The following is a 15,434-nucleotide window of genomic DNA, read 5'->3' as shown; positions in this document are numbered from 1 at the left end:
CAACACCACCCAGATAGCTGTGGTGGTGCAGGCCTACGACCTCAGCACTCTGGAGACGGAGGCAAGAAGATCCTGAGCTCAAGACCAGCTTGGGTAGATCAGTGAGACCTTTCTCAAACAAATCACCACTGCTCTCTGGTGCACAGCATATAAATTTGGATGCACGAGTCAATGTTTCCAAGTACTACTATCGATGGTCTCTTTTGAATCTGTGTAATTATATATCTTATGTTTGTGTATACCAAAAACACACACACACACACACACACACACACACACACACACACACACGATTTGATACTTTAATAATCTTATACATACTTCGATAAACTGCAAAAGTCAAAACTACCAAGAAAGCACAATAAAGTTTCTCTACAGTAATTAAAAGAATAAAAGCACTGGTTGTATAAAGATTGGGTGGAATTTTGAGGGAGTAGTATAATACATAAATAACTGAAGCTTAGGAATCTGCTCTCCAACCACCAAAAAACAGCCAAGCACCTGTTCCATATCGTACCCAAATTTGACTACAGCCACATATAACTCTCTCCTCAAGAGAGATAGAATATCGGCCGCCTGGGGGGAAGTGCATCCTAGAAGAGTAGCAACACAACCCTCACCCTGAGCGCAGTACTGATTTGAATGAGCACTGCACTGATAAACCGGTCTGCTTATTCACCATACCCTTCAAATGAATTGTTTCTGGGCTTCAGTCATCTTTTTTTCTCAAATGTAAGTATAAAAAGTACCCTCTAACGTAGTCACTCCTTCCAATTTTAGATTTCTAGAAAATGACCCAATATCCAAAATTATTCTCTCCAGGATCCAAATCCTGAAATGGCTGTCATATTTAAAAATAAATGCTAAACAAGCACACATGATAATCCGAGCCACCAACCCACAACTAGGGAGTTGCCCTCATAAAGTCATTCTCCAGAAAGATGTAGTGAAACATTAATTATAAGATGAGAAAAGTCAACCAAATGACTGCCCCTATCCCTACCAAAACTTTAAGAATGTTCTGCCACTGATATTTACACTTGGTCCTTAGAGTCTCTATTCTTTCTTAGCAGCTGGGTAAGGATAGGGTAGAGACAGTCCTTAGCAGATGGGTAAGGACATGAGTAGAGAAGAAATCTACAAACTGTCACCTAACTCTGTGGTGAAGCACCACCTGTAAACTTCCCAGCCATCTTCAATCTGAACTACTCCCCTGATGCTCAAATTTAATGTGATAAATCAAAAAGGAATCGCTGGGATGATTTCTCAGACACATTATTAGCCAGTCTGGGCTGAGACTCTACTGATGAAACAGATGCACTTATCAAAACAGAAGTTTTAAAGAACTCTTATTTGCAAAGTCCTTAATGAAACCACTGGACATGCGAACTTTTCATAAGTGAGTTTTCAGAGTCACAAAAAGAATACATGGTCGTTTCATGTTCAGCTACAGAAAAGAGAAGATGAGTGGGCTGTAGCTGGCAAAGTCTCAAAGGACAGCTGCGGAGCAGGTGAACCAAAAAAAGAAAAGACAGCCAAGTCTCTGGACAAACCGTATAGCCCAGGGTGATCATTATTACAACTGGAGAGTTGTTACATAATTACTTGTTAACTCCTGACACACACACCTACATAGCTTACACTAACCACTGAAGCTACGGTATGTGCTGGAACAGCCAAGGTTTCTCCAATTAATTTCATTCAAAGAAATAAGTAATCCTGGAAGCTATTCCTTTCTAAGGTAACTTGCCTGCTTTTACACATACAAAACAGCCTCCGGGAAAACCAATTGCCTCTCTAGAGACAAAATTTGGTGTTTCTCCTTAATATTGTTTCCTTATTATTTTTTTTTTTTAAGAAAGAGATACAGAGGTACATTCACAGAGCCAAATATACGATCACCTAGCTAAAAACGACTTCCATTCCAAACTGGAGGATGTGAAAAGGTCCCTCCCCCATCCGTGCCTATACCGCTGGCGCAAAACCCAAGACCTCAGTGTCCGATGTACTGCATTCCAACATTTGTCAAAAAGTTTACGAGGATTTATCGAAGCGACCGAGAAAAAATAAATAAATAAATAAAACTGGCAGAAACGGAGGAGAGCGAGCAAGAGGATGCACGCAAGGAAGAAGCGGTAAAGCGCCCAGCGGCGCAGTGCAAGGCCCGACAACCGGGAAGCGACCCAGCCCCCGCAGAGCGACCGCCCAGCGGAGCGCGGGGGGTTGGCAGGATCCAGGTCTCGGTGGCTCAGGGTCCCTGATACCCCAGCCCGGGCCCCGCCTCCGATCCCCTCCCCAACCCTTCCCCCGCAGCGCCGTGGACGCCTGCCGGGCCGGCTTGGCCCCGGGTCAGCGCTGCGGAGCACCGCACAAGCGCGGAGGCCGCCGGCGCCCTTACCTCCTTCTGCTTGGGGTCCTGCGGGTAGACATCGGGCGGCCCGAGGCGCGGGCGCTTCAGCGGTCTCTGTTCATAACTGAGAAGCCCGAAGGCGGCCATGATCTCTCATGTTAACCGGCGAAATGAATGAGAGTTGGAGCTGGAGCAGCCGCCTCTGAGCACCAGGGAGCAGCACTTTGCAGACAAGACTCCCTCTCCCCTCCACTCTCGCTCGCCGTGGCGCTGCAGGCAGGAGAAAGCAGGTTGGAGACTGCCGCTGGCCGCGCGCAGACGCGCTCAGGGGGGCCGCCTTCGTGGGCACCCCGCTGCGCCGAGCCCCGGGAAGCCAGCTCCACGGGCGGCGGCGGCGGCGGCGGCGGCGGGGCTGGAGGTCGGCCAGGGTCCGCCGCGGCGCCGGCCTCCCGCCACCCCCACCCGGTCCCCAGGGGGAGGAGCAGCTGATGGGAACGTGTGACTTTCTTCACCAATGAACCCAAACCCACCCCGGGGGGCACGGGCTGGGATGGGGGAGGGGCGGGGAGGGGGGAAAAACTTTTCTTGGCGCCTAGGCGGGAGGCTCGGTGTCGCCGAGACCTAGGCGTCCTCGGGCCCGCGAGGCGCTACGCAGCGGCCCGCGCCCACTTCCTGGCTCGCCGTGCCCCGCGCCCGCCGCCTTGCACCCGGAGGACCTGCCGCCCGGGCACGGAGCCGCGGGAGCGAGGCCGGGAGGGACGAGGATGCGGACGCCGAGCGAGGCCGGTGCCTCCCGGCTCGGATGGCGCAGAGGCTACGCGGGTCCCCTCGGCGGCGCCCGGGCGCTTTGCTAGCTGCTGGCTGCAGGCGGCCGCGGCGGCTGGAGGGGGCCGCGCTCACTGTGGCGCGGGGCCGACTTAACCCTTTGCTGGCCCTCCCCGGGCTGGGGAGGGGGTGAGGAGCGGTGGCCACGAGCCCCGACGGACACATCGGGGCGCGTCGGCGACCCGGCTCCCCGGGCCGCCCCTGGCCGCCGCGCGCCCCGCTCCCCACCCCCAACAGTTTACCTGTTGGTCCCTAGCTAGCGGCTAGGCAGGGGCGGGCGGCCGGGACGCTCTGGCGGCCGCAGCCTCCATCGCTCAGGTAGGGGAAGGGAATTGGATTTGACGTTGCGAGGTGTCTGTCTCGCCAGACTGCGGACGCCGCCGCGAAGTTTGCGGCTGCCTGGGGGCGTCGCTCGCCGCCGCCGGCGTTCTCGCCCCCACGGCCCGGGAGCGCGAGCTCCCGAGTTGGCGGACGGCGGCGCGGCGGCCGCACTGAGCATGCCCAGCTTGGCGGCCGGACCGCGGAGGAGTTGGCTGCGAGCGCCTCGAGCGCTCCCATCCGCCTCTCCGGGTTTTCGCAGCCGCAGAGCGGGCAGTCCACGGGCCCCGCGCCCCAGCCGGCTGCTGGGTTAACCCGGCTATGGAACCAGCAGCCGGAGGGACCCCAGTTCCTGGGGCTGCGCCCTCTGCCTCGACCCCTCCTGCGGTCACAATCCCAGCAGCCTGGGCGAAACTCACCTGCTCGCAGCACAGGGATGGGAGCCGAGGGGAGGGGGCGATCCTTGCAGGGAACGGTCAACCCACCTGCCCGCGTCCCTTGCTTGCTCCAGGTGGAGACCCAGATGCTGGGCCACTAGCCTGGAGCATCGAAACCTAGCCTCGGAGGCGGGCCCAGTCTGTCCTGAGGGACCCTGCAGGAGGCGCGCCCGGGAGGACGAGCCAGCACTTGGCCAAGAATGATGGCTGCCATTTATGGAGTCTTCCTTTGGTGGTATGATCTTGAGTGTCCGAATTTGCTTCTGACAACAAACCCTCCAAGGTTTTACTGCACTCTTTATAAATGAGGAAATTGTGTCAGCTCCGAGACGTTAGGTGACTCGTTCAAAGCTGCAAAAGCTAGTCGGAATTTGAACCTACCACTGCCAGAGCTCAGGTTTCTGACCTACCTCCCCTGCTTTGATTTGGAAGGGCTGGTGCTTGATCTGCCCTTGGCCTGATTGTACCACAATCCCCATACCTTGAGGAATGTCTTGGACTCCTGGTTCCCAGCTCTGGAGAGGATATGAACGGAATAGCCTGCAGCCTTTGTATTAGCACCTGGTACATGTTGGTGATATACTAATGTCTAATCACTTTGCTGGATTTAAAGCAGCCAAGAGAAGGAAGAAGAAAGAGGATAAGGTGATGGTGTTGTAGTAGACTATTTCTTTACTGCTCACCCTGACCACAAGTACCTTCTACCCAGCCTGAAGCCTAAGTGGGGCTGTATGGAGCCCAATTCACTACTCAGTCTGAGCTAGGCCTTCTGTGGATTCTTCTCTTCTAAAAAGAGGTGTTTCCTGTCCACCTCTCACATTGCCATGAACATATCTCTTCTGATACCCTAGAAATAATAACGTCATGGTATAATTTCCCTGTTTTATAGGCATCTATCAAATCAGGCTCCTTTGCTTGGAAGAAAAGACTGTTTTTAGTCAGATATAACTTTATTAAGAAAATGATCAGGCATGGCAAAAAGTGAAGAAAATATATAATAAATCCCAGAGTATTCATCTTCCAGCTGTGACAATGTTTCACCCTTTTAATTTCATGTATCTTCCCCATCCCCAATGGGCTGGTGTACACACTGATATAATAAGGACAATATTTTCATTGTTACAAAAGGAACACAGCATGACACTTGGTACATCTCCAGAAATTGTTGTTTTATGGGACGGATGATGAGTGGTTGAATGTGTAAATGGGTCGACTTAGGACTTCATCACAAGCATTAATTCACAGGTGCTGTATTATGTTACTCAGTCTGAAGTCTCTAGTTTGGTGAAAGACATGTCCAAAATTTTTCTCATGGGATAACTGTCATAGTCAGTCTGTGTTCTATTGCTGTGAAGAGATGTCATAGCCACAGCAACTCTTAAAAAAGAAATAATTCAGTTGGGGCTTGCTTACTCCTTCAGAGATTTAGTCTGTTATTGTCATGGCAGGAAGCGTGGTGGTATAGAGGGAGGCAGACATGGTGCTGGAGAGGTAGCTGAGAGTTCTACATCCTGACCAGAAGGGAGAAGGAAAAGGCAGACACTGGGCCTGGCTTGAGAATTTGAAACCCCAAAGCCCAACCCCAGTGACATACTTCCTCCAACAAGGCCACAGCTAATGAACAAGCATTCAAATATTTGAGCCTATGGGGGCCATTCCTGTTCAAACTACCACAATAACCAAGGCAGAATAACCACAAATAAGACATTTTTACCTGCTTGGAAGATTGTTTGGGGTCTTATGCTTTTTTTTTTTTGTAATTTATGGTAATGGTGGTGGTTTGATTGGATTGGATTTTGTTTCTATTCTTGATTTGATTTTTGATTTATTATTATTATTATTATTATTATTATTATTATTATTATTGGCAGGATCTTACTCTGTAACCCATCCTAGCTTTCAATTCACTATGTAGTCCAGGCTGGCCTCAGCTACAGCAGTCTTCCTGCCTCAGCCTCCAACAAGCTGGGATTTACAGGTGTGAGGCCCCATGCTTGGCTGTTTGTTTCTGAACAGAATCTCACTGTAACTCAGGCTGACCTTCAGACTCACTAGAGAGCAGGGAGTAGACACAAATTCACAACCCTTCTGCCCCAACCTCTTGACTTCAGATTCTTGAAGTACTTAAAATCTTACTGATCCTTTTAATAGTGGAGTGTGTGGTACTGGACCCTGGTATTTGGGGGAGGGCATTGGACAAGCCCTCTCCCTGTCCTGCCTTAACTGCCTCCACATTGTGGTCCAGCCAGACATGAGTGTTTTGTTCCTTTCCACACAAGAAATAAACAATGCGTGAGTAAGGATGAGAACTCAACTACAGTGAGAAAGGAGCCAAAAGCATTTTTTCACTATGAGAACCAAGAATGAACATACCACATTTGAGATTTTTGTAAAGCACACCTACCTACCCATGTAGCTTCTTGTTCTTATTAACTTCAAGCCACAGATCCTCTTCTTCTCACATAAGGAATTGCCATGCCTTCCTCTTCAGACATATACCTGCTGACAGTTCTTAAGAACAGAGGCTTATATGAAGCCTACTCTAGACTAAGGCTCACCATGATCCTTTGACATTTCCAGTGCCCATAGCACTTAATTTTTATTATCTTTTCAATACCTCATTACTTATTGATACCTGTTGAAATATGTGACACAAGACTATCTCATTGTCTCCTTTCCTTATTCTTTTGTTCTTCCACTTTAGAATTAAGCTAAACAATGCAGCCTTAACATGCTAATCTTAACCTGTAAGCCGTTATATTCTTTGCTATGTTTAAATTTTCCACATGGTGCTTGCTATGATAGCAGATACGCACAAATTCTTATTGAGATTCTTGATGTGTAGACCAGGCTCACAGAATCTCACTGCCTCTACCTCCCAAGTGTTAGGATTAATGTTGTATACCATCACATCTGGCTTGATACTGGTCTTAAAGGGTATCTACTATTTGCCTAGCTAACGAATTCCTCTTAGGTTCAGAGGGTTCTCAGCCTGTCGGAAAAGATAAGGACAAGGACTGTGGATGTTTTAAATAGCTGCAGAGGAAAGGTGGACATGGTTAGAGGGAGATGCACTACAGAACAAAACTATAAAAGATAAACAGGGAGCTGTGTTTAGGAAAGCTAAGCTCTCCAAGATACCCTCTGAGACTTGATAGATATTTAAAAGGTGGTCCTTTTCTTGTGTCACATTCAAGGGCTTCTCAAAGAACCTTTAGCACCAAGAAGCCCCCCTAACTGCTTATAGCTGCTTCGACTTCTCTCTGTAAGCTTTGGCTGTTAACCTTCAGCAGACAGTGCCTCACTGTTAGCATAAAGTTCACTCTCTTGGGCAAAGTACCTTCAATATAGCCCACAGCTGGCTTCCCAGTCCTCCACTGGGTCAGCAGGAATGCACGGGTCTCCTTTGCCTGGGTATGCTCTATGCAGACATTTCCTAACCAATATATTCTCTCCTTGTCAACCATGGATATACTGTGCAAGCCACAGATACCTTAAAAGTTCTCCACGTTCATAGAAGCTACAAAGGACAAAGAGCAAAGGCGGTCGGTGGGCCTCTCCAGGTTCTTTTCATGAAGGTGAAGTGTAACAATGTTTTCAGAGCATAGCTCAACAATGAGAATGAGAAATGGCTAATTGCAGAGCAGATCCATCATGGACCCTGCCCTACCATTCCTGCTCTTCAGCTGCTGGTCCCAGGCTGTTAAAGGAGCCAGCAGCAAGGCCAGAGTTAGACCTGACCCCCCACCACACAAACCTTATTGTCATTGTCAGTGCACTACATGCATTAATTAGTCATTATGTTGCACATATAAATGTGAGCATCAGAAGACAGTGTGGCATAGGAGAAGAAACTCCTAACAGTTTGCTGTGCCAGAGCAGTATGCACGTCACTCAAGCAGAAAGAAACACTCCTCAGCCCAGTCCTGTAGGTGCAGTAATTAAAGTTGCTGGGTTTTCTCATGGAATTGATGCTTGTCCAGGTGTATGTTACTGTGTTTTGTTACCAGTTTATCTGCAGGCAATCTTGCTTACATTCAGTTTTTCTTATCCCCCTATTCGTTTAAATGTGTTTGCGTTATGCCTACATCTGAATCCAAAAAGAAAATTCCGCTGGGCGGCGGTGGCACACGACCTTTAATCCCAGCACTCAGGAGGCAGAGCCAGGCAGATCTCTTTGTGAGTTCGAGGCCAGCCTGGTCTACAGAGAGAGATCCAGCACAGGCACCTAAACTATATGGAGAAACCCTGTCTCAAAAAAAGAAAATTCCATGCCATCCTTTAGTCAAAAGAATCAAACAACAAAAAAACAACTGGAGGGGCTGGAGAGATGGCTCAGTGATTAAGAGCATGTGCTGTTCCCTCCTGTTCAAATCTCCACCTTCCTCTCAATCCACTTGAAAAATAGATTCTATTTCCTCTTCCCAGGGAGATACATGTCCCCCCACCCCCTTGAGGCTTCCTTATTACTTAGCCTCTCTGAGTCTGTAGACTGTAGCATGGTTATCCTTTACTTAACAGCTAATATCCACTTATGAGTGAGTACATACTATGTTCATCTTTCTGGGTCTGGGTTACCTCAGGATGATTTTTTTTCTACTTCCATCCATTTGCTTGCATATTTCATGATATCATTTTTTTTTTTTTTGGAAGCTGAGTAATACTCCATTGTACAAATGTACTACATTTTCTTGTCCATTCTTCTGTCGAGGGACATACAGGTTGTTTTCAGTGTCTAGCTATTATGAATAAAGATTCTATGAACATAGTTGAACAAGTGTCCTTGTGGTAGGATGGAGCATCCTTTAGGTATATGTCCAAAAGTGATAGGTCTGGGTCTTGAGGTAGAATGATTCCCAATTTTCTATGAAACTGCCATATTGGTTTCCATAGTGGCTGCACAAGTTTGCAGTTCTACCAGTAATGGAAGAATGTTTCACTTGCTCTACATTCTCTCCACCATGAGCTGTCACTTGTGTTTTTGATCCTAGCCATTCAGACAGGTGTAAGATGGAATATTAAACTAGTTTTGATTTGCATTTCTCTGGTGGCTAAAATGTTTCTCAATCATTTGAGACTCCCCTGTTTAGAATTCTATGTTTAGATTAATACCCCATTTTTTTAAATTGGACTATTTGATTCATTGATGTCTGCCTTTTTGTCTTATTGGCCGTGTCCTTTGCTTTTCAAACAGAAGCTTTTCAGTTTCATGAGGTCTCCTGTATTAATTGTTGATCTTAGTGCCTGCACTATTGGTGTCCTGTTCAGGAGGTTGTCTCCTGTGCCAGTGCATTCAAAGCTATTCCCCACTTCTCTTCTATCAGGTTCAGTGTATCTGGTTTTATGTTGAGGTCTTTGATGCACTTGGACTTGAGTTTGGATAGCCTAGAGACCTAGAATAGAACCAAACATGATGGGCCAAAAAAAAAAAAAAAAAGAAAAAGCAATGAAATAATTCCTAATAATATTCCGCTATCCTCATAGATCAGAGCCTAGCCCAGTTATTGTCAGAGACATGGGTACAGATGCAGAGATCCACAGCCAACCATTAGGTGGAGCTTGTGGAACCCTGCAGAAGGTTGTAGGAACCAAAGGGGTTGAGAACACCAGGAGAACATGGCCCACAGAATCAACTAAGCAGGGCTCACAGAGACTGAAGTGGCAAGCACAGAGACTGCATGGGTCTGCACTAAGTCCTCTGCGTATGTGTCACGGTGTCATGGTTGTTTAGCTTGAGGTTTTTTGTGGGACTCCTAACAGTGTGTGGGGGGGATTCTGACTCTTCTGAAAGCTCTTGGGACCCTCTTCTTCCTACTGGGTTGCCTTGTCCAGCCTTGATGTGAGGGTTTGTACCTAGTCTTATTGTATCTTGTTATGCTATGTTTGATTGGTATCCCTGGGAAGCCTGCTCTTTTCTGAAGGGAAAAGGAGGAGAGGTGGACTTGAGGGAGTGGAAAGTGGGGTTGAGGGGAGGAGTGGAAGGAGGGTAAACTGCAGTTGGGATGTAACACTTGAGAGAAATAAAATAAAACATGCACTGCGCTTCCAGAGGACCAGCACACATATCTGGCAGCTCACACCTGCCTGTAACTGTAGCTCCACAGAGTTGCCTGTGGCCTCCTCCAGTACCTGCACTCACATAGACACACCCATACACATAAATAAAAATAAATATATATTTTTAAATCAACACAGAAGGTCTGGAGTTGTAAAGCATGAGCCTAACATGTTAAAAGCCTTTGCTTTTGGGTCAACTGACCCACATAATGAGAAAACAAGACAAATAAACTGAAAAAAAAACTGTGTACTGGCTTTGGCAACACATATATTAAAATCAGAATGGCACAGAGAAAGTTGTTAAATGTTAACAAATGTATTACTTTTGAAATGTTCCATCCAAATTAAGTTTTTAATAATCTTTGCACTTATAGTGATGAAAAGATATCACTATTAAGACTCAAACAACAAGGACCAGTAGAATTCTATTGCTAGTTCAATACATGGTTTCAGTTATTTTGGTAGCCATATTAAAAAGAGAAATGGATGAAAGCAATTTGACAATACAGCATTGCTTAGCTCAATGGAGCTAAAATATTGTTACTTCAACAGATGAACCATATTAAAAATTAAAATTGTATAGGGCTGGGATAATGGCTCAACTAGTAGAGGTTGACCACCAACCAAACTGAGGTTGACCAAACCTGACTTTCTGAGTTCAATTCTCAAGACCTATATGGCAGAAGGTGAGAATCAACTCCTGCAAGATGTCCTCTGACCTATACACATCCACCAAGGCATTCAAAGTTTAAGGTCGAGCATATGCCTGAACACACACACACACACACAATAAATAAATAAATAAATAAATAAATAAATAAATAAATAAATAATTTTTTTAATGAGTGAGGTACTGTACATTTTGTTTTAGGTAAAATCTGGTATGCATTTTGCACTAACAACATACCTAATTTTCAGACAACCACACCCAAAAGAGATGTATTTCAGTGCTAATGAATCTAAATCTGTAACATACAGGATATTTTTCTTTCTTCCTTTTTTTTCTTTTCCTGAGACAACGTTCCATGTAGTGCAGGGTGACGACTACCTTGAACGTCTAATGATTCTCCCTTTACTTTCTAAGAGCTGGGATTACAGATTTGTGCCACTATTTATGAAGTGCTGGAGATTGAACCCAAAGAAAGATGCATGCATGCTAAGCAAGTGCTGTGTCAAGCTACACCTCAAGCCCACATACAGGATCTTAAGAAGATCCTGAAGAAACAGGTAGGTTGCCAAATAAAGAGAACTAAGAGAAAGGTGAAGGAGGAGGAGGAAGAAGAAGAGGAGGAGGAGGAGGAGGAGGAGGAGGAGGAGGAGGAAGGAGAAGAAGAAGAAGAAGAAGAAGAAGAAGAAGAAGAAGAAGAAGAAGAAGAAGAAGAAGAAAGAAGAAAGAAGAACGAACTACCAAAAACAGTTGGTTGCTACAGAGATGGAATCTCCAGAAGGGCAAGATAAAGCTGGGGGCTTGAACTTGAAGCAAAGAGCGGAGTCATAAAATAGTAAATTGAACTAATGGCAAAGACTAAAATTTGCACCTTACTCCCTGAAACACTAATGTCTGTCGCCAAAACAGAGCTAACTGGTTGTTTTCTGGAGAGGGAGGACACACAAACTTAGGTCACGGGTGATCAAGGTCACACATTCTGCTTTTCAGCACCAGAATCTTAATGTATCAGGCTAACACAGAGCTGTCTCTGCTCTATAAAACAGACAAATGCTAACATAGTCAGGAATCTGGTAGGAAATCCAAATAATGATTTACTGATGCACCGGGATACACATTTCCAGAGATTTACACCCCCCTTTTCTGATCACCTCCTTACTAATCTTAAAGTTCCTTGTAAAACTAGATGAGCGCACAAAAGTGGGTAAGTATAAAATTGAAATGGAATTGGGTCTCTCTCCAAGGAGCAATCACTCAGACCACCCCAATGTAGAACTGTTCCCTTGAGACAGGAATGGGACACAGGCCATATGGTAGCCCTTTGGTTCCAGTCAGTGAATATTCTGAGAGTTAATTACTGCCTAACGCCTTTATAATTCATTTCATACCAAAGGTTCCTGGGAGTTCACAAGCATGTTTTGGGTTTTATTGTTCATTACTGGGAGCTGCTGGGGTCGGGCTTTTTTTGGGTTTTTTTTTTGTTTTTGTTTTTTTTTTTGAGACAAGGTCTACCTGTTTAGCTCAGTCTGGCCTTGAAGTCATGCTCCTCCTGTCTCAACCTTGCAAGTGCTGGAGTTCCAGGAATGTGCCATCACATCTGGCCCACAAACATGTTTTTGCTCAATTGTTTTGAGCTTGCACTGTCATTTCTGGACTGTTTAGGAAGATCTGTTGACACTAGGTCCACATTCACCAGAGATACTGTTGATAAAATTCTGTCCTGGAGAGAGATAGAAACATCTACCCATCCTCTTAAAGTCCCAAAGCCACACTGAGGTATGATTCCACTAACGTTTGATCTGGAGAACCAATGAGTTTATTGGGCTTACTTACAGAACAGTGGTTAAGAGGTTATGGACGGGTGTGAACGCCTTTAAATCAACCACACTAGAAGATCTGCACCTGCTGTGGATGACAGCCCCCCTCCCCATGCCAATGATGGAATTCTCTCCCTAGACCTTCTCACTCTAGCCCCTCCTTGAGGCCATGTACAATTAGGGCAAATTGCATTCAGCTGGTCGGGAGGAGGGTCATCAAGAGTCAACAAGTCCAGCTGTGGTGATCTGCAAGAGGCCACAGCTGAACTCAGGAAGATGGTAGCAGTTTGGCTTGGAGTTAAGGCCTGTACAACAGACCTACCAGTCTGTCCGAGTAAGGGGGTCCTGCCACTTTAAACCAATGACCAGCTGACCTCAGGTTGCCTCTCATACGTGGTTCCTGGAGCTTTTGAGAATGAGAGTCCAGCTATGTGGAGACCTCTGGAACCCAAGCTGGCTTCCAACTCTGTTGAAGAGAATTTGAACTACGGAATGATTGATAAAGTTTACACATTTGTATTGTTAACAAGTCAAGAATCCAGTCTTTATCATCTGTTAGTGACAAATTATGACCTGTAGGATGGGTTATGTATAATAAAAGTAATTGTAAAATGATCAACTATGAAGTCCTTCAGATTTCTCAGAATTATTTCTTTTCCAAGTTCTAAAGACTCTGTTTATATTTCCTTGTATATCCATATACATGTAAAGCAAGAAAACATGAAAAAATGTATTGAAATGTATATGAAATTTTGATTTTACACACAATATTTTGGTTAAAATGATGTAATATAGTAACATTTTACATAGGAATGAACTTTCCCCCACCTGCTAGCCATATCAAAGTTAGTTTTGCTATCTACTGTTTGCTACATCTAAAACTTAAATTCTAAGCAATAGAAAGTAAATGCTGCTGACTCTTTGGTCTCAGTACATGTAGGGAATGGGAGTACTCCAGTCAATCACACAAATCCATCATATAATAGCACTTTTAAATTCGTGTGTGTGTGTGTGTGTGTGTGTGTGTGTGTGTGTGTGTGAGAGAGAGAGAGAGAGAGAGAGAGAGAGAGAGAGAGAGAGAGACGCACGTGCACTTCTATGTCCTAGTGCTTGTGGAGGCCAGCAGAGGATGTCAAATGTCCTCCTCTGTCACTTTCCACATTATTCTTTTGAGACAGCACACTTGACTAAGCCTGGAGCTAGGCTGGTGGCCAGCAAGTCCCAGCAATCCTCCTGTCTCTATGCCACATAGCATGATTACAAGCCTGCACGCAGCCATGCTGGGCCTTTTTGATTAGTGCTACAGATCTGAACTCAGATGGTAGTGTTTGCAAAGCAGGCATTTTTACCCACTGAACCATCTCCTTACCACCAGATTAGTATTTCTAAACTGATGCCCAACAGTCTCACACTATCTCTTTCCTCTGGGTTGTTGAAACAAACAGTAAAATTTATCTTCATTTCTTCCATTCAAACCCCAGCAGAGTTATCACTCATCCAAAATGGTCAGCATGAAATCAGAAGGAAAGAAAATCCTATTTACTACTGACTCTTCAAGTAAGGAAATAGACTTGGCTAATCTACAATTGACTATAAATGGCTCGATAGAGGTGGTAGTTCAGAATTCGCTGCCTTCCCTAGTGTCCTTGAACTTGATCCTCAGGTCTTCTTCCTCTCTGCTCTCACCCTTCCTTAGACAGGCACTACTTTTACATTCTCCACTGTCTATTCACAGCTTCTCTAGCCCTTTTCTGTTGCCCAAAGGTTCCCCTAGTCTCCACTTGCTCAAGATACCCTACTCAAACTTGATGTCTGTATTGCTTATTTCTGCCCTCCCAGCTGGCCCTGTTACCTCTCGGTCCACAATAACAGGTAGCCGAGGTGCCAGGAGTTATGCAGAAAGGGAAAGTACCTGTTGACCACTGATATAATAAGTGGATTTGTAAACTGAGTGTAAAAATGTGTCTCCAAGAAAATGCCACAATCAAGATGGAAAATGTGTCAAATAATCAAGAATTCAAATAATTTAATTTTCTTCATCTGTTTGGACTACTATGACAAAGCAGCATAGACTGAGCAGGTTAAATAACAGAAACCTATTTCTCAGAGTTCTGGAGTCTGGGAACTCTAAAATGAAGGTGCCAGTGTATTCTGTTCCTAGCGAAACCTGTCTTCTTGGTTTTGAGATGGACCCCAGCATGACAAGGAAGCATTAATGTCTTCTACAGACATTAATCCTGCTCATGAGGGCTTCACCTTCATGACCTAATTATTTCCTATAGGTCTCACCTCCAAATACCACCACTCTGGGGTTTAAAGCATGAACATCAATTGGGGGAGGGGGGCTTATTCAGTTCTTTTTAGTGCATATGCAAGCCAGAGCAAAGAGCAGGAAGTCACATCCCAGCATGTCACTGTAGAATCACTTCTTAGCTTTACCCACATGTAAGGCCCATGGTTATTTCTCTTCCAGGCTTCCACATTCACCCAGTCCTCAATAAAACACCAGACATAGCTTCACCATTTTTTTCAGGTTATCTTTATGCACCAACTTGTCCCCCTGCCCCAGTCACTTCTCTATTTAAAATATAATGCATAAAGTTATCTGACTAATTTTTCAAAAATCTTTACTATATTGTACCTCTCCTAGCTAAAAGTCCTTTGTTGAATCCTTACTTCTTTAATAAAGTTTAAGCTCCTCAGGATTAAAAAACAAAGACTTTCCATATGTTAAAAAGATCGCAGCTAGTGTAGACTAGGCTGGGAGGGCAACTGAGGCATCACCCAGGGATTCTTTAAGCTTCTCTTCTTTAAAGTTGACAAGGATTTCACTCAAGTACCACAAAGGCTCTGCAGGGACACATGCTTTGTCTGGAACTGATTAAATCACTCTTATCTGAGAGGTCATGCCAACTCCTCTGCCTCTCATTCTTAAACGAGATTATAGGGGTCCTCGCACTGGA

The 15,434-nt window shown here is 45.4% G+C and overlaps 1 protein-coding gene across 12 annotated transcripts in view; it reads right to left on the bottom strand.

Annotated features, from left to right (window-relative positions):
• The window catches only part of Med12l (mediator complex subunit 12L), a 344,347-nt gene extending 340,346 nt beyond the window's left edge, over window positions 1-4,001 (bottom strand). For 11 of the 12 annotated variants that reach the window (XM_037206616.1, XM_037206619.1, XM_028882182.2 and 8 more), the window contains exons 1-2: window positions 3,418-3,628; window positions 2,399-2,620 (exon numbers count right to left, since the gene is read on the bottom strand). In XM_037206616.1, the coding sequence (XP_037062511.1) occupies window positions 2,399-2,497 (99 nt within the window). In that variant the 5' untranslated portion in view covers window positions 2,498-2,620; window positions 3,418-3,628. Of the gene's footprint in view, window positions 1-2,398; window positions 2,621-3,417; window positions 3,629-3,912 lie in introns of those variants that run through there. The other variant, XM_037206612.1, reaches the window with a different exon arrangement.
• Between the last annotated feature and the right edge of the window lie 11,433 nt (window positions 4,002-15,434).

The sequence above is a fragment of the Peromyscus leucopus genome, chromosome 6, assembly GCF_004664715.2.
Source record: "Peromyscus leucopus breed LL Stock chromosome 6, UCI_PerLeu_2.1, whole genome shotgun sequence".
In the NCBI taxonomy this organism is placed as follows: Eukaryota; Metazoa; Chordata; class Mammalia; order Rodentia; family Cricetidae; genus Peromyscus; species Peromyscus leucopus.
Note: the sequence above shows the minus strand (reverse complement) of the source record. Positions and strands in the feature narration are given on the sequence as shown.